The sequence below is a fragment of the Stomoxys calcitrans genome, chromosome 2 (genome assembly GCF_963082655.1).
Source record: "Stomoxys calcitrans chromosome 2, idStoCalc2.1, whole genome shotgun sequence".
NCBI lineage: Eukaryota > Metazoa > Arthropoda > Insecta > Diptera > Muscidae > Stomoxys > Stomoxys calcitrans.
Window position 1 is genome coordinate 4,688,043 of NC_081553.1, and position 25,522 is coordinate 4,713,564.

At 38.0% G+C, this 25,522-nt stretch overlaps 1 protein-coding gene across 3 annotated transcripts in view; it reads left to right on the forward strand.

The window, feature by feature from the left end:
• Positions 1–25,522, forward strand: part of LOC106080428 (uncharacterized) — a 305,401-nt gene that overhangs the window by 237,137 nt on the left and 42,742 nt on the right. For all 3 annotated transcript variants that reach the window (XM_059362377.1, XM_059362376.1, XM_059362378.1), the window contains one exon: positions 7,268–7,391. In XM_059362377.1, coding sequence (XP_059218360.1) covers positions 7,307–7,391 — 85 coding nt within the window. In that variant the 5' untranslated portion in view covers positions 7,268–7,306. The remainder of the gene's footprint in view (positions 1–7,267; positions 7,392–25,522) is intronic.

Consider the following 25,522-nt stretch of genomic DNA (forward strand, 5'->3'; position numbering starts at 1 on the left):
CGATTTTGCTTCTTGAGCCCCTCCAAGGCGCAATTCTTATCCGAATGAACTGTTCAGCATTCATTTATGGTCCGAATCGGACTATAACTTGATATAGCTCTAATAGCACAACAGTTCATATTCAATATTCTTTGTTTGCCTAAAAAGAGATACCGCGCATAGAACTCGACATATGCGATCCATGGTGGAGGGTATATAAGATTCAGCCTGGCCGAACTTAGTACGCTCTTACTTGTTTTCGAATTTATCCAACAGTACGACGATTAAATACCTACATTTACTATTAACGATCGAAAATAAATATTTCGATGTTTGATGATGTCATTCCATCATATGCCTGAACAAGAGTTGTGTGTATGTATTAAGAATCAGATTTTCTCGTGTATCGCACAAACAGCAGCAAGTGTCCTTCTGTAAAACTGTACTATTTTATAAGAATATTGATGGGGAGATTTCCTTTATGTCATGAATAATTTGTTTTCATTCTGCTGAAATCTATTGACATAATTTTCAAAAGAAAAGCGAATGCAGAACAACGTCATCATCATTATGTGTCTTAATTGAATCTCGTTATTGGCAGTCCATTGATAGTCACTGATAACCAAATGAAAGAATAATGATTTTTCGTTGATTGTTCTGCTACGAAGTATTGGAAGTACGGCCACTGGAGGAGAAATAGGTAGTCTTCTTCCTCCAATGCGTAATCTCGTCCAGCAATAGGCCAGGGAATTTTATCCTGCTAGAGAATGCCATAAAAATGTTATTTATGGTGCTCACCACTTGGTTCCTTGTTGCTGCTACTGCTGCTTCTGCCACTCTCCTTGTTTTTTTGGTTCGGTTGTTGGTTATATCAATGATTTTGTACTTCTTATTGCTGTGGTCCAGAGAAGATAATTAAAAAAGTTGTTAAAACATCATCATAAAAATTTCAACAGTATACAAAGAAACGAAGCACGGCAAGCTAAAAACTTTTGTTGAATTTTTAACAATAATTTGTGCATTAAAATGAATTATCTTTTTTTCTCCATTTGCTGTTTTTACGAGAGATTGAGAAGATGTGGGGCGAAATATACTTCGATTTAAGATATTTTCAAGACGCTATATCTTGTGGAAATTTAACAAAAAATCGGGTTTACGAATTATACGGCAATTCTGTTTTCAAATATTAGTCTTAAGCTTCGTTCAGATTAGTCAAATATTAGACCCAACTGATAACCAGTAAGGAAATGCAAAAGGCGGGCGGTGCCGCTATATAATACCCTACACCACCTAGTGCATGTTGTACCTTTTATATGTATAACTTATCTCGAAATCTAGTCAGACTTTAATTTGGATACCAATTGAAATAGCAATTTAGAACCTTGTAAGATTTTCCTACCATAGGACAAAAGATTTGGATTTCTACATCTTTAAAAGGCCATATCGGATAAAAGATTATATGGGAGTTATATCGAAACCTGTACCAATTTTAATGACACATTCTGGGACATAAAGAGAACATCTCACGCCCTATATAGTAGAGATGTGACCAAAATTGTGGACTTTACTGCCTTTAAAGTCCATATCCGATGAAATATATACATTGGAGCTATATCAAAAAATTAGGACTGATTTAAATGAAATTTTGCGCACGTACCTAGACGTCACTTTAAACTTCTCATGCAAAATCGGACGAAAATTGTGGATTCACAGCCGTACAGGGCCAAAGCGGATGAACGATATATATGGGAGCGATATCTAAATCTAAACCGATTTTTATGAAATTTTTGCACAGAGGAAGATAAAGCACCTCATGCTAAATTTTGTAAAGATCGGGCGAAAATTTTGCCTTCTACAGCCTTGAAAAGCCAAATCGGATGAAAGATATGTATGGAAGCTATATCTAAATATGAACCGATTTTTATGAAATTATGCACACATATGCAGACCGCAAATAAAATACCCAATGCCAAATTTTGTGAAGATCAGACGAAAATTGTGGCTTCTACGGCTTTAAAAAACTATATCGGATGAAAGATATATATGGGAGCTATATCTAAATCTGAACCAATTTTTTACAAAATCAATAGCGTTTGTCCTTGGGCCAAAAAGTGACATGTGCAAAATTTCGTGACAATCGGACTACAAATACGACATGCACTTTGATTACAAGAATACATGGACTCACTGACGGACATCGATCGGTATACTTATCAATGGGTCTAGTTCTTCTCCTTCTCAGGGTTGCAAACAAATGCACAAATCTATAATACCCTGTACCACAGTGGTGGTGCAGGGTATTATAAAGCTTTTATGGGCTTCAGACCCTTTATCGGCAGATCGCTCTGTATGGAACCTATTTATATCGAAATATTTTTCGATACAAACCATATTTGGGACGGACGTCAGGAGACTTTAAACTACCCACTGTTTCAAAATTTAAGACCCTTTATCTGGATATCGGTCAATATGGCAGCTATATCTAAATATAGACCGATCTGGATCATATTTGGGTCCTATATTAGGAGGTGTCAAAATACTCACTGTTTCAAATTTCAGCGAAATCTGATAATAAACAAAACTTTTATGGTCTTCAGACCCTTTATCGGGAGATCGGTCTATATGGTAGTTATATCTAAATATGGACCGATCTAATCCATATTTAGGCCAGATGTCGGGAGGCTTAAAATTTCGGCAAAATCGGATGAAAAAAAAGCTTTTATGAGCATTAGACCCTTTATCGGAAAATCGGTCTATATAGCAGCTATATCCAAACATGGTTCGATTTGGCCCGTTCAAGAACTTAACCAGCGTACATCAAAAAGTCATATCTGTGCTCAATGTATCAGCTTAATATCTCAATTTTTGAAGGCTCTAGAGTGATTACAACAGACGTGCGGACAGCCGGACAGACACACGGACATTGTTAAATCGTCTTAGAATTTTACGACGTTCAAGAACTTAACCAGCGTGCATAATTTTTCATCCGATTTCGCTGAAATTTAAAACAGTGAGTAGTTTTATGCCTACCAACAACTGACCCAAATATGGTTTAGATCGGACTATATTTAGATATAGCTGCCATATAGACCGATCTCCCGATAAAGTGTCTGTAGCCCATAAAAGCATTATTTTTTATCCAATTTCATTGAATTTTGAAACAGTGACTAGTTTTACACCACCCGCCATCCGACCTAAATATCGCAAAAATAGGAGTATGGCGGTTAAGGGTCTGAAGCTCGTAAAAGCTTTATTATCGATTTTGTTGAAGTTTTAAATTCAACAGTGACTTATATTTATTAGACCACTCAATGTCCGTGCCGAATTTGGGAGCATAAGTTATCCAATTTTTTCGGATTGTGACGAAAGGGTGGTTTACATATACATACCCGAGGTGTTGGGTATCCAAAGTTCGGCCCGGCCGAACTTAATACCTTTTTACTTGTTAAAGACTGAACCGTGATTTCAACAGACCGACGGATGGACATGGCTAGATTGTCTGATCAAGAATATATACACTTCATAGGGGGTCGGAAATGGATATTTCGATGTGTTGCAAACGGAATGACAAAATAAATATACCCCCATATTTCGGTGGTGGGTATAAAAATTTTAATGATGGGACATGATAAATATAACATTAAATAAGTTGTGAGAACTTTAAAATTGATATCTTCAATTAAGTTTGGGTTATTGCATTGTAGTGTACTATTTTACTCTTTAAATTAGCTTAGCTCGGAATATAAAATTCATATCTGGTTCACTACGTCCACATCAGATACCTCATCAATAGATTCTTAACAAATAGAAATAGGTCCTGCATAATACTGTGCCCTTTATTTGACTTCCTCATTCAGGGAAAAAAATGAGCTATTTGGTGTAAATTTCTTGCAAATCCATGTTAATGTAACTCCACTGTTGGGCCTGGCTGAGCCTAACCTATTTGTCCTTGTTTTAAATAAAACCACTAAACAATCGATTTTAAGACTTAAATCTGGTTTCTATGGTCGTTCAATCACGTTAAGATGCCAGCAATAAAGTAGCTGTGGTAGTTGCAACAATAAATATTTATCGAATACAGTTTTCAATTATGGTGACAATAGAGTCATGTCTTAAGCTAACTCATAATAGCAGTCCTTAACACATAGACACAAATACTTAACTTCAAAGAATGTATTTTTGGAATAATGTGGTTGTGAAGAGCACTTTGCAGCAAAGATATCCTTGTGTTCTATTATTTTAGGACGACAAACTGTAAAATTTAGCAAATTTCAAAAATGGCACAAAACTTATTTATGCTTTGGGTACACTTTAACAAACGACTATGTGACAAAATAGTCCTTATGTGGGGTAGCACTCAATCTTATTTCACCACAAAAGTGATTGGTGATTGATTGTAAACATTAACCAAAAGATGTTCACACTTGGCCCACTGTCCACGGCAGGATGAATTAAATAAAACATCGAAAGCAATAAATAATAGACAATCCCATATCTATAGATTCAAATACTAATACAGCAACAATTTCGACCAAACGTTTATGTTGAGTAATTGTTCATACTAAATTGTTCATTTCGTTTATAATATTGGTCTTAGATGAAACCCTTGATCAGTGTAAAAATCTAAGACGATCTAGCCATGTCCGTCCGTCTGTTTGTTGAAATCACGCTACAGTCTTTAAAAATAGTGATATTGAGCTGAAACTTTGCGCAGATTAGTTCATTTTGTCCATAAGCAGGTTAAGTTCGAAAATCGGCTATATCGGACTATATCTTGATATAGCCCCCCTATTGACCGATCGGCCGATTTAAGGCCTAAGGCCCATAAAAGCAACATTTATTATACGATTTTGCTGAAATACACCCACCATCTTGGGTGTATATGTAAACCCCCTTTCACCATAATCTGGTGAAAATTTGATAAATTATGCACCCAAATTTTTGTATTTCAAATTTCAGTGAAATCGGATAAAAAATAAAGCTTTTATGGGTTTCAGATTCTTCATCGGCAGATCGCTCTGTATGGAAGCTATATCTAAATATTGTCGGATACAAACCATATTTGAGACGGACGAAGGAAGATCTGGGCCATATTTGGGTCTTATGTTGGGAGGCGTAAAACTACCCACTGTTTCAAATTTCAGGGAAATCGGTAAAAAGATAAAGCTTTTATGGGTATCAGACCTTAATCTGGAGATCGGTCTATATGGCAGCTATATCTAAATATAGTCCGATCTCTACCACATTTGGTTGGGAGATTTGAGAGGCTTAAAACTGCGCAAAATTCGGATAAAATAAAGCTTTTATGGGCTTCAGACCCTTTATCGACAGATTGGTCTATATAGTAGATATATCTTAATATAGTCCGATCTGAACCATATTTTGGTCCAAAATCGGTTGGCCTAAATTAATTCACTGTTGCAAATTTCAGCGAAATCGAGTAATAAATAAAGCCTTTATGTTCTTCAGACCCTTAATCGGGAGATCGGTCTATATGGCAGCTATATCTTAATATAGTCCGATCTCTACGACATTTGGATCGGATGTTGAGAGGCTTAAAACTGCGCACAATTCCAAATTTCAGCGAAGTCGGGTAATAAATAAAGCTTTTATGGTCTTCAGACCCTTTATCGGGAGATCGGTCAATACGGTAGCTATATCTAAATATAATCCGATCTGAACCGTATTTTGGTCAAAAATCGGTAGGCCTAAAATAATTCACTTTTGCAAATTTCAGCGAAATCGAGTAATAAATAAAGTTTTTATGGTCTTCAGACCCTTTATCGGGAGATCGGTCTATATGGCAGCTGTATCTTAATATAGTCGGATCTGAATCATATTTAGGTCTTATGTTAAGAGGCTTCAAATAACCCACTGCTTCAAATTTCTGCGAAATCGGGTAATAAATAAAGCTTTTATGGCTTCAGACCCTTATCTAAACATATACCGATATAATCCATATATTGGTCAGATGTCGGGAGGCTTAAAATTATTCACTTTTTCAAATTGGGTAATAAATAAAAGTTTTATGGTCTTCAGAACCTTTATCGGGAGATCGGTCTATATGGTAGCTATATCTAAATATAGTCCCATTCGAACCATATTTGGGTTCATCGCCGGTAAGCCTTAAACTACTCACTTTTTCAAATTTCAGAAAAATCGGATGAAAAATTAAGTTTTTATGGGCGTTAGACTCTTTATCGGAAAATTGGTCTATATAGCAGGTATATCCAAATATGGTCCGATTTGGCCCTTTCAATAACTTAACCAGCATTAAAAAGACGTATCTACTACAAATTTTAGGTCAATATCTCAATTTTTGAAGGTTCTAGAGTGATTATAACAGACGGACGGACAGACACACGGACATCGTTAAATCGTTTTAGAATTTTACGACGATCCTAAATATACATACTTTGTAGGGTCGGAAATTGATATTTCGATGTGTTGAAAACGGAATAAATAAATGAATATACCCCCTATCCTACGATGGTGGGTATAAAAAAGTAAAATGCCATAATAGTCCCCCTGTTAGTGATAATCTGTTGAGTATATGTACACACGGAATAATTCTTAATGTAAAATTTCAATAAGTCCATTAATCCACAGAAATCGGCAATGCTAAATTTTAAGAAACTCCTATTAAAGGTCTGATATGTAATTTGTACATTTTGCAGTGGGTATTGATTCCACTGCACAACAGGACATCTGGCGCATGGTAAATTCCAAATGGGAATGAAAGTACTAAGTCAGAGAAGCAAAATCCCAAAGGGGTCCTGGGTTCTCAAGCCAATCAGAGATAAGTGGATCGAATTTAGGGAATTTTTGTTTGTGGCATTAAAATTACCCAACAATACAAATCTGATCTTTAATATTGGGTTCAAGTACCTGGGGGGAAGGCCCCACTAAAAAACCCCATACCCACTGAAACGGGCATATATACCGATCGGTACAATATGAATCTTTGATATACCAATTAGCCGCCCACTCCCACATCATTGCAATTTTTTGTGAATAAATATCTGTTTTGGTGAAAAAAATAATTCTCAATTTAATCTTAAAATTGATCAATCATTAGTATTCTATTGCAGCAAGCACTCTAATTAATTCGTAGTATTTCGTTATCTCGAAAATATGACGTTTTATATTAAAAGAAAGATTTCGTTATGCTAAGCGACTTTAAGCTCGCTACTCATCTTCCCTTTATTTGTATTTATAATCACAAAACAGTAATCTTTTGACACCGCTATCATTAATTCTTTGAATGTTTAATTTTGTTTTCTTTCAGAATTCAATTCACTGCCATAGAAATTTCACAACAGTAACAATGATCGGCAGAAGAAAACAGTTTTACGAGCGGTTTAATTGGCTAGTAGGACTATGGATAATTATAGCAGACATTGGTTCACATGGTGAGTACAATTCCTTAAATGGTACATTTATATAATTTGAAGATTATGTGACGCCTACAATAGTTCGCATATTTAATGTTACCCACTGGTGGTACAAAAACGCATCAATCACCAAAAAAATCATAATCATCGCGCAAAAACAAATAAAAGCATGTAAATGTGTCTCAAATTCATTGTTATTGCGGAGGAGGGGATCTACACGGTAGTTACCATATATAACGGTAAATACTAGATGTATTCCATATTTGAATGTATTTCGGCCAAATTTCGGCGAGATCGGACAATAAATGCGCCTTTTGTGGGCCCAAAACCTTAAATCGAGAGATCGGGCTATATGGCAGCTATATTCAAATCTAGACCGATCTGGGCCAAATCGAAGAAGGACGTCGAAGAGCCTAACTAAACTCACTGTCAGACATTTCTGCGACATCGAACAATAAATGCGCCTTTTATGGGCCTTAAAACCTAAAAAGAGATATCCGTCCAAACGGCAGCTATATCCAAATCTGGACCTATCTGTGCGAAATTGCAGAAGAACGTCAAGGGGCTTAACTTAGCTCACTGCCCTAAATTTTGGCGACATCGGACAATAAATGCGCGTTTTATGGTCCCAAAACCTTAAATCGAGAAATCGGTCTATATAGCAGCTATATAGCAGAGAGATATTGAGCTGAAATTTTCTTTTTTGTCCATAAGCAGGTTAAGTTCGAAGATGGGCCATATCGGACTACATGTTGATATAGCCCCCATATAGACCAATCCGCCGATTTAGGGTCTTAGGCCTATAAAAGCCACATTTATGAACCGATTTTGCGGAAATTTGGGACAGTGAGTTGTGTTAGGCCCTTCGACATCCTTCTTCAATTTGGCTTAGATCGGTCCTGATTTGGATATAGCTGCAATATAGACCTATACTCCAATTTATGGTCTTAGGCCCACAAAAGCCACATTTATTATCCGATTTTGATGAACTTCGGGACAGTGAATTGTGTAAGGCCCATCGACATCCCTCGTTAATGTGGCTTAGATCGGTTCAGATTTGGATATAGCTTCCATATAGACCGATTTCTTGATTTATTGTTTTAGGCCCATAAAATGCTCATTTATTGTCCGATGTCGCCGAAATTTAGGACAGTGAGTTAAGTTAAGCCACTTGACATACTTCTGCAATATCGCACAAATCGGTCCAGAGTTGGATATAGCTGCCATATAGACCGGTATCTAGATTTTAGGTTTTGGGGCCATAAAAAATGCATTTACTGTCCGAAATTTGGGACAGTGGTTTGTGTTAGGCTCTTCGACATTTTTACGCAACTTGGCCCAAATCGGTCCAGATTTGGATATAGCTGCCATGTAGACCGATATCTCGATTTAAAGTCTTGGTCCCATAAAAGGCGCATTTATAATCCGATTTCACTGAAATTTGACACAGTGACTTATGTTAGGCTTTTCGACATCCGTGTCGTATATGGTTCAGATCGGTTTATTTTTAGATATTGCTAGTGTACTTATTAGTATTTGGTCCAAATCGGAACATAATTTGATATAACTGATATGGGACATAAGTTATGAAATTTTCACCGAATTTTGATGAAAGGAAGTTTACATATATACCCCAAGGTGGTGGGTATCCAAAGTTCGGCCCGGCCGAACTTAACGCCTTTTTACTTGTTTTTAGATTTAGCTAGTATACTTATTAGTATTTGGTCCAAATCGGAACCTATTTTGATATAACTGATATGGGACATAAGATATGAAATTTTCACCGAATTTTGATGAAAGGTGGTTTACATAAATACCCGAGGTGGTGGGTATCCAAAGTTCGGCCCAGCCGAACTTAACGCCTTTTTACTTGTTAAAGACTGTAGCGTGATTTCAACAGACAGACGGGCGTACATGTCTAGATCGTCATAGATTTTTACGCTGATCAAGAATATATTTACTTTATAGGGTCAGAAATGGATATTTCGATGTGTTGCAAATGGAATGACAAAATGAATATACCCCCATCCTTCGGTGGTGGGTATAAAATAGCCATGAGAGGATCCGTCGTACAAAATTTCAAATCGGATAATAATTGCGATCTCTAGAGGCTCAAGAAGTCAAGTCAAAGTCGTAATAAAATACGTCGTGGTAAATTTCAGCCAAATCGGATAGGAATTGCGCATTCTAGACGCTCAATAAATCAAGTCTCCAGATCGGTTTATATGACATCATATCAGGTTATGGTCCGATTTGAACCATATTTGGCGCAGTTGTTAAATATCGTAACAAAAGTTTCGTTCCAATCGGATAGGAATTGCGCCCTCTAGAGGCTTAAGAAGTCAAGACCCAAGATCGGTTTATATGGCAGCTATATCAAAACATGGACAGATATGGTCCATTTACAATCCCATCTGACCTATACTAATAAGAAGTATATGTGCTAAATTTCAAGCGGCTAGCTTTGCCCCTTCGAAAAATAGCGTGCTTCCGAGAAACGGACTGACAGACGGACGGACGGATGGATGGACTGACGGATCGATATATATACATTATGGGGTCTCAGACGAATATTTCGAGTAGTTACAAACAGAATGACGAAACTAGTATACCCCCATCCCATGGTGGAGGGTATAAAAACCTGCTAATTTTGATAAAAAAAAAACTTACCAAAAACTGCAACACTGATCAGAACATGTTGAATAAAAGAAAATGTTTAATGCACAGAAGACGAACTCCTTTCATTTTAGCTTTTATTAGGAAGCTGCATCTGAACATGGTTGAGCCAATTGAAATTTGAAGGGTAAGGCTTTACTAATTCGGAAAAAACGGGTTTTGATACTGCGTTTGTTACATGCGTGATCGAAATCGAACAAAATTATGTTTCTAAGATTCTAAAGAGCTTCAAAGAATTAAAACCATCTCTTTTTGTGAAACCTTTATGTTATTCTCCTGCATAATGTGTTTGTTTTGATTTATTTTCACACAATTCTGTACAATGTTGCAAATAGGCTTGCTGCCAAAAACATTGTATACAAAAATTCAAATAATCCAAATAAAATATTATGAGTTAGTGGCCCAATTATTTTTAGCATGGTGGAAACATAAACTGAAAAAAACTTTATGGCCATTGTTTCGTCCGAAGGAGGAAGCGTGTGTCGTTGCACTGGTTCAACCATCTCTGCACCACCGGCAGGAAAAACCATGACAACGGTAATAATTGAATTTTCAATTAAAAATAACATCTCATAAAAACCAGCAATAAAATAAATTTCATTGGGTACTCCACAGTAAGGCCCAGTAGGCAGTGGTATGTGAGATGGAAATGACAAAAGAACTCTGCGGGAAACGAAGTGCTGTCTCGTTCTGTCATATTTGCAAGAAAGCCAAAGAAAAGCCAACTGCAATGGTTGGATCAATGGATTATTACATTGCTTTAATTTCGTTGCAGGTATCCAATTTCTATAAATGAGTGGATGAGCAGCGCATGTGGACGCAATGCATAATAAGACAGTGGGACAAACAAAGAGATGTGGAATAAGTGGCACCGAATTATCTCAAAGCTGTATGAGGAACTTATATAGTCAGACAATGCTCAAATATAGACGGAGTCTTAAAGACCGACTACCACATAGGGTAGAAACGATTTGTTCTCTGCAGTGAGAGTTTCGTGTTCATTAGGCTCGATCAATCCCATTGTTTGTGGAATGAAGTCAAAGCATGAGATTTTGGGGAAAACTGCACTTGATAGGGCCCACCTTCGATCGATAAAGGAGAAGGAAATCCAGAGATCGCAACACACCATTTACTGTGAGACGTGGCCACGAAAACGTGTTTACGATGCGATTTCTACCACACATGATTTCGTCCATACAACTACTATTGCATCCATGGTATGCACAAATTGTTTTGCATCTTTTGGAAACTGAACTGTTGGCTTCTAACGTTGGAAGCAGCGTTAGACACCACACCTAATGTGGCTGAATAAGTCCCTAAACCAAGGACGAAATGCGACCCACAGTGGTTGGTGTGTTGTGATCTCTGGCTTTCTTTTTCCATTAAAAAAATCTTCGATCACTTAGCTCGTCTCGAAAGAGAAACGATTGATTCTTTTTTTTACAACCAAATGATGTGGTGGTTCTCATAGAAATTGTGTGGTTCTCATAGAAATCGTGTGGTTCTCATAGAAATCTAAGACGATCTAGCTATGTCCATCTGTCTGTTGAAAACTCACTACAATCTTTAGCGAGTAAAAAGGCGTTAAGTTCGGCCAGGCCCAACTTTGGATACCCACCACCTCGAGTATATATGTAAACCCCATTTCGTCACAATCCGGTGAAAATTGGATAACTAAAGCACTCAAATTCGGCACGGACTGTCACTAGTTAATTTTGTAGTACAAAATATTGGTCTTTTTGGCAGATATATCCAATTATAAACCGATCTGAACCATATTAAGGTCGGATATCGTGAGGCTCAGAAAAACTTACTGTTTGAAATTTCTGCGAAATCGGGTAATAAATGGAGCTTTCATGGGCTTCAGACCCTTTATCGGCAGATCCGTCTATATGACACCTATCTTATATATAAAAATCAATCTGTGTTGGTTTGTACAATAGCTCTGTTTGTTTGTATGTTTGTGTGTTCCTTATAGACTCAGAAACGGCTGAACCGATTTTCTTGAAATTTTTACAGATGGTGCATAATGACCCCGTGGTGAAAATAGGGTACTAAATTTTTAGGGTCTTAGGCCCATAAAAGCCACATTTATTATCCGATTTTGCTGAAATTTGGGACAGTGAGTTGCTTTGAGCCCTTCGACATCCTTCGTCAATTTGGCTCAGATCGGTCCAAATTTGGATATAGCTGCCATATAGACCGATCCTCAGATTTAGGGTCTTAGGCCCATAAAAGCCACATTTTATATCCGATTTGGATGTAATTTGGCACAGTGAGTTGTGTTAGGCCCTTCAACATTCTTCGTTAATTTGGCCCAGATCGGTCCAAATTTGGATATAGCTGCCATACAGACCGATGCTCCGATTTATGGTCTTCGGTCCATAAAAGCCACATTTATTATCCGATTTTGCTGAATTTTGGGACAGTAAGTTGGGTTGAGCCCTTCGACATCCTTCGTCAATTTGGCCCAGATCGGTTCAAATTTGGATATAGCTGCCATATAGACCGATCCTCCGATTTATGGTTTTAGGCCCATAAAAGCCATATTTATTATCCGATTTTGCTGAAATTTGGGACAGTGAGTTGCGTTGAGCCCTTCGACATTCTTCGTCAATTTGGTTCAGATCGGTCCAAATTTGGATATAGCTGCCATATAGACCGATCCTCCGATTTATGGTCTTAGGCCCATAAAAGCCACATTTATTATCCGATTTTGCTGAAATTTGGGACAGTGAGTTGCGTTGAGCCCTTCGACATCCTTCGTCAATTTGGCCCAGATCGGTCCAAATTTGGATATAGCTGCCATATAGACCGATCCTCCGATTTATGGTCTTAGGCCCATAAAAGCCACATTTATTATCCGATTTTGCTGAAATTTGGGACAGTGATTTGCTTTAGGCCCTTCGACATTTTTCTTCTATTTGCCTCTGCTCGGTTCAGATTTGGATATAGCTGCCATATAGACCGATCTCTCGATTTAAGTTTTTGGGCCCATAAAAAGCGCATTTATTGTCCGATGTCGCCGAAATTTGGGACAACGACTTGTGTTGGGCCCTTCGATATTTGTCTTCAATTTGGCTCAGATCGGTCCAGATTTGGATATAGCTGCCATATAGACCTATCTCTCGGTTGAACAATGACTAGTACTTATAAGCATTTGGTCTAAATCGGATGATATCTATAGAGCTGCTATGGGGCATAAGGTATGCATTTTTCACTAGATTTTGACGAAATGTGGTTCACATATATACGCGAGGTGGTGGGTATCCAAAGTTCGGCCCGGCCGAACTTAACGCCTTCTTACTTGTTTAATATCTGAAGGGGGGTGGACCCTCCCCCTAATTTTTAGAAACGCCAGATCTCAGAGATGGGTGGTGCGATTTAAGCGAAATTTTGTGTGCTCTCATATAGTACCCTAAAAATAAAAATTTGGTATCCAAATTTTGGATGGGGTACCTAGGGGGGCTGCCCCACCTTAAAATCTACCAAACATATATTTAGGCCAATCACGGCAATATGGGACTCAAATGAAAGGTATTTAGGATAAGAAAATGTATCTGATATCCAATTGTCGGACCAAGTGCTAGGGGGACCACCCCAAGCCCAAAAACACCCCCAAATCGGACATATTTACCGACCATGGCAATATGGGACTCAAATGAATGGTATTTGCCAGTAGAATACGAATCTGATATCCAAATGTGGGACCAAGTGTCTGGGGGGCCGCCTCTCCTCAAAAACATCCCCCAGAGGGGATAAATTTACAACCATAGCAATATGGGGCTCAAATAAAAGGTATTTGAATGTAGAATACGAATCTAACATCCAAATATGGGACCAAGCGTTTGGGGGCCGCCCCTCACCAAAAACATCCTCCAGAGGGCACAAATTTACGACCATAACAATATGGGGCTCAAATGAAGGTCTTTGGGAGTAAAGAACGAATTTGATATCAATATTCGGGAAAATTTTATACGGGGTCACCCCACCATCACAACACCACCCAAATAGTAAGTATTTTCTGACTATTGCAATATGAGGCTCAAATAAGAGGGGTTTTAAAGTGAAACACGAATCCGATATATATTTTCAAGGCCAACTCACAGAGTGGCCTCCCATCCCACAAAACACCCCCCAAGCCGGTCATTTTTGCCGACTATGGAAATATGGGGCTCAAATTAAAGGTATGTGGGAGTAGACTACGTATCTGATATCAACATTAGGGGCTAACTGTCTGGCGGACGTCCCACCACCATAAAAACCCCCAAATAGGACATATTTGCTCACCAAGACTATTTGGGTCTTAAAGAGAGTGGAACTAAATATTCATAGTTTTTAGGACCAATACCCCAAACCGGACATATTTGCTGACTTTTGCAATAAGGAGTTTAAATGAATAGAATAGAGCACATTGCTTATATATTTTCCGGGCTTAGTGTTTGGGGAACCACCCCAATCCCCGAAACACCCCTAAATCGGGCATATTTAGCGACCATATCAATGTGGGCCTAAATGAAAGGAATTGGGGGGTAGAGCAAGAATTGATACCCATTTTCTGGGGGTCTACCCCTTCCCCAAAATATCCCACAAACAGCAATATTTTAGTGACCATCGCAATATGGGGCTCAATTAAAGGTATTTGGGATTAGAATACGAATTTGATATCCAAATATAGGACCATGCATTTAGAGCATCACCCCGTTCCCAAAACACCCCCAAAGGAAAACAAAAGTTCGACCATGTGGCTCAAATGAAAGGTATTTGAGATTAGATAACGAATTTGACCTATTTCGGGGCCATGTGTTTGGGGGACGCCTCATCCTGTAAACTCCTCTTAAGCCAATGGCAATATGGGGTTTAAATAAAAGGTATTTGAGAGAAGAGCACGATGCTGATATTTTTTCAGGGCCAAGTATCTGGGGGACCACCTCTCCCCCGAAAACACCACTAAATAAGACATCATGAGAATATCGGGCTGAAATGAAGTATTTTAAGAATGAAGTACACCTTACATCCAAACGTAAATTCGTAAACCAATAAAGATCATATGGGATTCAGATAAAGGCACTTATATTGTTAAACTGTTTGTCAAATTTCCATGGTATTTCAGTAAAAGATCTTTAATTGTCGAAAATAAATATTCCAAGGAAACTTTTGTTCCATATAAAGTAAAAGAAAGCGCAGCGGAGCGAGTCCGGGTCAGCTAGTATTTCTATATAGAAGCAATATATATCGATCTCCCGGTCATGAACTCTTGTAAGACTAGTTCATCGATTTTGCTTAAATTTTGAACAATGAATTTGGCTCAAAATCATTCGGATTTTAAGAAAATGTTGCTTATTTATACCCGGTAGGTATCCAAAGTTCTTTGTAAAACTTGAAAATAACTGTGATAACCTATGAACATCATGATAATCACCCACTGTTCTCATTTTACAAAATGTTTGCATATTATTCATTACTTCCGCAAGCATAGCCCCCGGCTCGTAGATAATTAAAGTTCATTTGCCGAAATTCGATATAATTTTAAACGTAATTGCATTTTCCCAACTCTTCTCGCATATTTTGTTTTTGCTTCGATAAAACAGCGACAGGAAGTAGCGATGCGAAATGATAAAAATAAAATAAGTTCTTATCATCGGTGCGAATCGAAGCCCACCATCAATCTTCGTCGCATTGTCCAGGGCATGCATGCCAATACGCCGTGGCAGTAACAAAGCGAATATAACAATGGATTATTTGCCACAAAGGCTGAAGGAAAATGAATAAAGCTTTAATCCAGTGTAACAATGCAACACAATTATTTACACCGAATGGTCATTATGTATGTTAAACTGTTGCACATTAGAACGAATCGAAAACGTTTATGAATGCTCCAAAAAAACTGTCCAATACTAGAACTACTGAAAACTAATTGCAAGGAGTTGAGACTTCAAACTTGACCAATGATCAACTAGTGGACGGTATAAGATTTATTGCGCAGAATTCCAAAAACAAACAAGCGTAGCAAATCTTTGAGTGTCTCTTCCTTGTGTAGTCTCTCAGAAGTCGGCGATTTTTGTAGGGAAAAAAAAACCAAAAATGTGATTGATTCCAGAGTTTGGGAGTTTGTACTTACCTCTCGAGTTACACAATAGAAGTCAGTTAACTTGGAGCATAGTACCCTCCAAGACATAAGTATATCCAAATCATTTTAAGTAGTAAATATAAATATTAAATAATATTCAGTTTTTATACCCACCACCGAAGGATGGGGTATATTCATTTTGTCATTCCGTTTGCAACACATCAAAATATCCACTTCCGACCCTAGCAAGTATATATATTCTTGACCAGCGTAAAAATCTAAGACGATTTGGTTAAAACTGCCATACAGACCGATCCTCCGGTTTTGGGACTTAGGCCCATAAAAACCACATTTATAATCCTATTTTGCTGAAATTTGAGACAGTGAGTTGTGTTAGGCCTTTCAACATCATTCGTCAATTTGGCCCAGAACGGTCCAGATTTGGATATAGCTGTCATATAGACCGATCCTCCGATTTAGGGTTTTAGGTCCATAAAAGGCGCATTTATTGTCCGATTTTGTTGAAATTTGAGACAGTGAGTTGTGTTAGGCCTTTCAACATCATTCGTCAATTTGGCCCAGATCGGTCCAGATTTGGATGTAGCTGTCATATAGACCGATTCTCCGATTTAGGGCCTTAGGTCCATAAAAGGCGCATTTATTGTTCGATGCCTCCAAAATTTGGGGCAGTGAGTTAGGTTAAGCCCCTTGACATACTTCTGAATTATGGCATAGATCGGTCCAGATTTGGATATAGCTGCCATATAGACCGATCTCTAGGTTTTAGGTTTTGGGGCCATAAAAAGCGCATTTATTGTCCGATATTGCCGCAATTTGGGACAATGAGTTGTGTTAGGCCTTTCGACATTATTCTCCAGTTTGGCTCAGATCGGTCCAGATTTGGATATAGCTGCCATATAGACCGATCTCTAGATGTAAGGTTTTGGGCCCATAAAAGGCGCATTTATTGTCCGATGTTGCCGAAATTTGAGACAGAGAGTTAAGTTAAACCCCTCCACATATTTATGCAATGTGGTCTTGATCGATCAAGATTTGCATATAGCTGCCATATAGATCAATATCTCGATTTAAAATCAAGATCCCAGATCGGTTTATGTGGCAGCTAATTCAAAACTTGAACCGATATAGCCCATTTACAATCCCAACCGACCTTCACTAATAAGAAGTACTTGAGAAAAATTTCAAGTGGCTAGCTTTACTGTTCCGAAAGTTTGCGTGCTTTTAACAGACAGACAGACGGACGGACATGGCTAGTTTGACTTAAAATGTCATGACGATGAAGAATATATATACTTTATGGGGTTTGAGACGAATATTTCGAGGAGTTACAAACAGAATGACGAAATTAGTATACCCCCACCCTATGGTGGAGGGTAAAAAAACACATTTTGGTCGAAAATAAAAAGGTGTGTCGTTGTTTTGACAAAGGATAAGTATCCAGGGTTAAACTTTCAAATACATCCCAATATTTGACTACCACATGTCCTAGCGAAAACAGACCGAATCTTTTGTTGATAATCATTCATGTATATAGTGGTTTAACTGTAATCGAATACAATGATTATTCATTATTTAACAATTAATCAGTTTAGTATATCAATTTGAGTTCAGTGCTCTAGCTGCGTGACATATTTCGTAGTCGTCGGTAATTTTTAATTTAAGACATAACTCAATGTGGATAGACACAAACCCATATAAAATATTAAGTCATAAAGTCCGCATACATGCTCACACACAACCCCAAAGTACAGTGGGATACACACATACACATTGGGGTAGGTCAACTTTTGTGATTATCGAACTTTTTATCTACGATAAGTTCTTGTATGTTATGACCTAGCAACCATAGAATTTAAATTCAAATCTTGCATACGGGTTTTTACAACATACTCGGAGGGTCGGTTTATTAAGACCTGGAGAGAACATCAGAAAAGATTTGTTGCGCCATCTAGAAGCTCAAAAGTCAAGACCCAAGATCGGTTTATATGCCAGCTATATCAAAACATGGACCGATTTGGCCCATTTACAATCCCAACCGACCTACACCTATAAGAAGTATTTGTGCAAAATTTCAAGCATCTAGCTTCACTCACTGCATTGCAACTAACTATTGCTTCTTGATAGTTTTGAAATTCTAAGTTGATCCGCAATGCTGGGGAAAATTGTGCATATATATTGCATATTGTGTATATATCGCCATATATAGAAATCTCTCCCCAAAGAAGTGTTTGGACTCGGCTATTAAGATAAGGCCCTTTTTAATATGTGAGAAGTTTGCACCTGTCCCTTAATGGAATCTTCATGCGAAAATTTGCCTATTTTTGCAAAGAAAAATGAGTCGTTAAATATGTAGGCTCGATTTTATTTTAAGATCCTTGACTTCTTGAACAAACCCTCTTAGTCAAATCTTCCATATGAGTTATACACGAGTAAGTCAGAAGACTGTTGGAAGATCTGAGAGTCGAGCAAGAATCGTATAGACGTGTAAAAAAATAGTGTTTTGGAAGATTAATAAAATGCTCTTCTAATAAAATTCTCTAGAGTTGAGCATTACACGCATGGACGAGTAACAAATAAGCGTTTTTTATTATTCAATAAATATTATTCTGTGAGAATTGCAAATTATTCGGTTGGAAGATCTAAAAATGCATTGGTTTGTTCATCAAAAAGTACAACTCCGAAAAAACTTAAACAAATTTTTTAGTTTTACTTGTCATATTCGTCATTCATACTAAGTATCAATCGTCATATAAGCCATGTGAAAACTTGGTTTGATGTTGTCAAAGTTGTCCACTCAAAACAAAACATCGAATAATATTATGGAATGCCCAATCATAGCCCAGAAGCGTGTTTCGCGACTCATATGGAAGAACAATTGAACAATCGAGTAAAAATCTTCCAGAAGATTGTTATTCATGAAGATTGTTATTCATTGTTATTCATGGCGAGGACTAACGCTCATCTAACATTTTGAAAAATGTTTGCAGGGTATCCACGAATCCTGACAATTTAACACAGAGTGTGTAGGTTATTGCAAGTGTGTCACCTGTATATGTTTGTATATGTTTGTGTATGCTCTCATAGCCAATTGTTTTGTAAATGACTGTTTTATTATCAATAGAATGCGTTTTCGAGGCTTTTTGCAAATACGCGAGTTCGTTAATGAGGTGTCAGCCACAGTAATGACAAAAAGACTTCTGTTATATCCCTAGTTTGGCATATACGAGCTACTCAATTCAAGCTCAGTGAAACCATTTAACACACAAGCATTCTCATACACCCAAAAAAAAATGATGTGAGCAAAATATATTGATTTTTAAAAGGCATTGAAGTTAGTTTTAATTAAAAGTTCATGTGGGAATGTTTTCAACCCAGTTTCATTGTTTTCCTATTAAATTGGATTCAAAGTAAAACAAGTAAAAAGGTGTTATGTTCGGCCGGGTCGAAGTTTGGATACCCGACACCTCGGGTATAAACGTAAACCACCTTTCGTTGAAATCCGGTGAAAATCCATACCTTATACCCCATAGCAGCTGTATGGAAATATGTTCCGATTTGGGCCAAATACCAATAAATACAAGTCATTGTTCAATTGTGTATAACAAAATATTGATCTTTTTAGTAGCTATACCTAAAAATAACCCGATCTGAACCTTATACGACACGGATGTCGAAAATATACCATATGCCACTGTGTAAAATTTCAGTGAAATCGGATTATAAATGCACCTTTTATGGGCCCAAAACCTTAAATCAGGAGATCGATCTGAATGCCAGCTATACTCAAATCTGGACCAACCTGGGCCAAATTCAATAAGCATATCGAAGGGCCTAACACAACTCATTGTCCGAAATTTTGGCGACTTTGGACAATAAATGCGCTTTTTATGGGACCAAAACCTTAAATGGAGAGATCGGTGTATATGGCAGCTATATACAAATCTGGACCGATCTGGGCCAAATTGAAGAAAGATGCCGAGGGGCTTTACTTAACTCACTGTCCCAAATTCGGCGAAATAGGGGAATAAATGCGCCTTTTATGGGTCAAAAATCTTACATCGAGAGATCGGTCTATATGGCAGTTATATCCAAATTGACGATCTAAGCCAAATTGAGGAAGAATGTCGAAGGGCCTAAGACAACTCACTGTCTCAAATTTTAGCAAAATCAGATAATTAATGTGGCTTTTAGGGGCATAAACCCTAAATCGAAGGATCGGCCTATATGGCAGCTATATCCAAATCTGGACCGATCTTTGCCATATTGCAGAAGAATGTCGAGGGACTTAATTTGTTAAGCTCACTCACTCACGGATAGACGGACGGACGTGTCTAGCTCGTCGTAGATTGGTTCGCTGATCAAGAATATATGTACTTTATAGGGTCGGAAATGGATATTTCGATGTGTTGCAAACGGAATAACAAAATGAATATACCCCCGTTCTTCTGTGTTGAGTATAAAAATTATTGTGCAAAATTATGCGCAATTAGCGACATACCTCTGGTGGGAATCAAACTCAGCTACTTCAGCTCAGCTAAAATGTTTTCTATCTATTCCATCATAAACTTTTGCTTTTCTAAAACATTCTTCGCCACAATTTTTCTTTGAGTTTGGCCTCACTTATTGTCTCACATTAAATCCTTCATTTGCCACAGTACTTATGCCTCTCTCAAAACATGTGTTCGACGCAGTTATGTCTACTCATCTGTTGTAAGTGTGCCTTAATAACAGTCCATTGTTATCGCAATGCCAACAACAGCAATGACAGGTCGGCGGAGAGACACAACGCCTGCATACCATGGCAGTGTATGAGGTTTGAGTTATGTAAAACCAACAATAATGAAATTTGTCAATTTACCTCGTCATTCATTAACGTACGCGATTAAATAATTAAACGATTTAATGAATTTGCATTTAATGTAACATTAAACATGGAGATTATCAGTTTTGCATACCTTTTTGTTTCATTCGAGTCGTACCGCTATGGTTGAATAAACAAGTAAAAGCGTGCTAAGTTCGGCCGGGCCGAATCTTATATACCCTCCACCATGGATCGCATTTGTCGAGTTCTTTTCGCGGCATCTCTTCTTAGGCAAAAAAAAAAGGATATAAGAAAAGATTTGCTCTGCTATTAGAGCGATATTAAGATATGGTCCGGTTTGGACCACAATTAAATTATATTTATGTTGGAGACCTGTGTAAAATGTCAGCCAATTCGAATAAGAATTGCGCTCTTTGTGGGCTCAAGAAGTAAAATAGAGAGATGGATTTATATGGGAGCTGTATCGGGCTATAGACCGATTAAGACCATAATAAACACGTATGTTAATGGTCATGAGAGAATCCGTCGTACAAAATTTCAGCCAAATCGGATAGGAATTGCGCCCTTTAGAAGCTCAAGAAATCAAGTCCCCAGATCTGCTTATATGACAGCTATATCAGGTTATGAACCGATTTGAACCATATTTGGCACAGTTGTTGGATATCATAACAAAATACTATGTGCCAAAATTCATTCAAATTGGATAAGAATTGCGCCCTCTAGAGGCTCAAGAAGTCAAGACCCCAGATCGGTTTATATGACAGCTATATCAGGTTATGGACCGATTTAAACCATACTTCGCACAGTTGTTGGATATCATAACGAAACACGTCGTGCAAAATTTCATTCCAATCGGATAAGAATTGGGCACTCTAGAGGCTCAAGAAGTCAAGACCCCAGATGGGTTTATATGGCAGCTATATCAGGTTATGGACCGATTTGAACCATACTAGGCACAATTGTTGGATATAATAACGAAACACGTCGTGTAAAATTTCATTCCAATCGGATAAGAATTGAACACTCTAGAGGCTCAAGAAGTCAAGACCCAAGATCGGTTTATATGCCAGCTATATCAGCTTATGAACCGATTTGAACCATACTTAGCACAGTTGTTGGATATCGTATCAAAACACGTCGTGCAAAATTTCATCCCAATCGGATAAGAATTGTGCACTCTAGAGGCTCAAGAAGTCAAGACCCAAGATCGGTTTATATGGCAGCTATATCAAAACATGGACCGATATGGCCCATTTACAATACCAACCGACCTACACTAATAAGAAGTATTTGTGCAAAATTTCAAGCGGCTAGCTTTGCTCCTTCGGAAGTAAGCGTGCTTTCGACAGACAGACGGACGGACGGACGGACGGACGGACGGACAGACGGACGGACATGGCTAGATCGACATAAAATTTCACGACGATCAAGAATATATATACTTTATAGGGTCTCAAACTAATATTTCGAGTAAAGGGTGATTTTTTTGAGGTTAGGATTTTCATGCATTAGTATTTGACAGATCACGTGGGATTTCAGACATGGTGTCAAAGAGAAAGATGCTCAGTATGCTTTGACATTTCATCATGAATAGACTTACTAACGAGCAACGCTTGCAAATCATTGAATTTTATTACCAAAATCAGTGTTCGGTTCGAAATGTGTTTCGCGCTTTACGTCCGATTTATGGTCTACATAATCGACCAAGTGAGCAAACAATTAATGCGATTGTGACCAAGTTTCGCACTCAGTTTACTTTATTGGACATTAAACCAACCACACGAATGCGTACAGTGCGTACAGAAGAGAATATTGCGTCTGTTTCTGAGAGTGTTGCTGAAGACCGTGAAATGTCGATTCGTCGCCGTTCGCAGCAATTGGGTTTGTGTTATTCGACCACATGGAAGATTTTACGCAAAGATCTTGGTGTAAAACCGTATAAAATACAGCTCGTGCAAGAACTGAAGCCGAACGATCTGCCACAACGTCGAATTTTCAGTGAATGGGCCCTAGAAAAGTTGGCAGAAAATACGCTTTTTTATCGACAAATTTTGTTCAGCGATGAGGCTCATTTCTGGTTGAATGGCTACGTAAATAAGCAAAATTGCCGCATTTGGAGTGAAGAGCAACCAGAAGCCGTTCAAGAACTGCCCATGCATCCCGAAAAATGCACTGTTTGGTGTGGTTTGTACGCTGGTGGAATCATTGGACCGTATTTTTTCAAAGATGCTGTTGGACGCAACGTTACGGTGAATGGCGATCGCTATTGTTCGATGCTAACAAACTTTTTGTTGCCAAAAATGGAAGAACTGAACTTGGTTGACATGTGGTTTCAACAAGATGGCGCTACATGCCACACAGCTCGCGATTCTATGGCCATTTTGAGGGAAAACTTCGGAGAACAATTCATCTCAAGAAATGGACCGGTAAGTTGGCCACCAAGATCATGCGATTTGACGCCTTTAGACTATTTTTTGTGGGGCTACGTCAAGTCTAAAGTCTACAGAAATAAGCCAGCAACTATTCCAGCTTTGGAAGACAACATTTCCGAAGAAATTCGGGCTATTCCGGCCGAAATGCTCGAAAAAGTTGCCCAAAATTGGACTTTCCGAATGGACCACCTAAGACGCAGCCGCGGTCAACATTTAAATGAAATTATCTTCAAAAAGTAAATGTCATGGACCAATCTAACGTTTCAAATAAAGAACCGATGAGATTTTGCAAATTTTATGCGTTTTTTTTTTAAAAAAAAAGTTATCAAGCTCTTAACAAATCACTCTTTAGTTACAATCAGAATGACGAAATTAGTATACCCCCCATCTTATGGTGGAGGGTATAAAAAGGAAATATGTACTTAGCATACAATTTGGTCTTTCGGGTGAATTACGGAGAACATTTTTCACCACAGTATAATTGTTAGCATTTCGATAATATTACGTATATGTTCAATAATCGCCAAAGATGTTGTTTAAAGGATTTTCTCTTTATTTTCGTTGTTTGATAATGAGAAAGGAAATAAATGTATAATAAAAAAAATTTTATACGCAACAGTGAAGGATGGGAGTATATACATTTTGTCATTTCGTTTACAACACATCGAAATATCCATTTCCGACCCTATAAAGTATATGTATATATTCTTGATCAGTGTAAAAATCTAAGACGATCTATCCCTGTCCGTCCTTCTGTCAGTCAGTCTGTCCGTCCGTATCTCCATCTGTCTGTTGATATCAGGCCACAGTCTTTAAAAATAGAGATATTGAGCTGAAACTTTGCACAGATTCATTTTTTGTCCATAAGAAGGTTAAGTTTACAGATGGGCTATATCGGACTATATCTTGATATACCCCCCATATAGACCGATCCGCCGATTTAAGGTCTTAGGCCAATTAAAGCCACATTTATTATCCGCTTTTGCTGAAATTTTGGGCAGTGAGTTGTGTCGCGCCTTTTGACATCATGCTTCAATTTGGCCCAGACCGGTCCAGATTTTCATAGTGCTGCATATAGACCGATCTCTAGACTTAAGGTAATGGACCCATAAAAGGCGCATTTATTGTCCGATGTCCCCAAAATTGGAGAGAGTGGGTTGTGTTAGGCCCTTCGATTTAATTTGGTCCAAATTGGTCCAGATTTGGATATAGCCGCCATATAGACCGATCTCTCGATTTAAGGTTATGCGCTCATAAAAGGCGCATTTATTGTTCGATGTCGTCAAAATTGGAGAGGGTGGGTTGTGTTAGGTCCTTCGACATTCTTCTTCAATTTAGCTCAGATCGGTCCAAATTTGGATATAGCTGCCAAATAGACCGATCACTCGATTTAAGGTTTTGAGCCCATAAAAGGCGCATTTATTGTCCCATGTCGCCGAAATTTGGGACAGTGAGTTAAGTTAAACCCCTCAATATACCTTTGCTATATTGCACAGATCGGTTCAGATTTGAATATAGCTGCCATATAGACCGATCTCTCGATTTAAGGTTTTTGGCCCATAAAAGCAACATTTATTGTCCGATGTCGCCGCAATTTGGGATAGTGAGTTATGTTAAGCCCTTCGACATACTTTTGCAATATGGCACGGGTCGAACCAGATTTGGTTATAACTGCCATATAGACCGATCTCTCGATTTAAGGTCTTGCGCCCATAATAGGTGAATTTATTGTCAGATTTTGTCATAATTTGGGACAGTGAGTTGTGTTAGGCCCATCGACATCCTCCTTCAATTTCGATCAGATCGGTGCAGATTTGAATAAATGGCGAATTTATTGTCCGAATATGAAAAAATTTTAAGAGTCTGGGTTGTGTTAGGTCCTTCGACGTTCTTCTTCAATTTGGCTCAGATCGGTGAACATTTGGGGATAGCTGCCATATAGACCGATCTCTCGATTTAAAGTTTTGGGCCCATAAAAGGTACATTTATAAACCAATTTTACTGAAATTTGACACAGTGACTTTTGTTAGGCTTTTCGTTATCCGTGTCGTATAAGTTTCAGATCGGTTTATTTTTAGACGCAGCTACTTTAAAGACCAATATTTTGTTATACCTAATTGAAAAATGA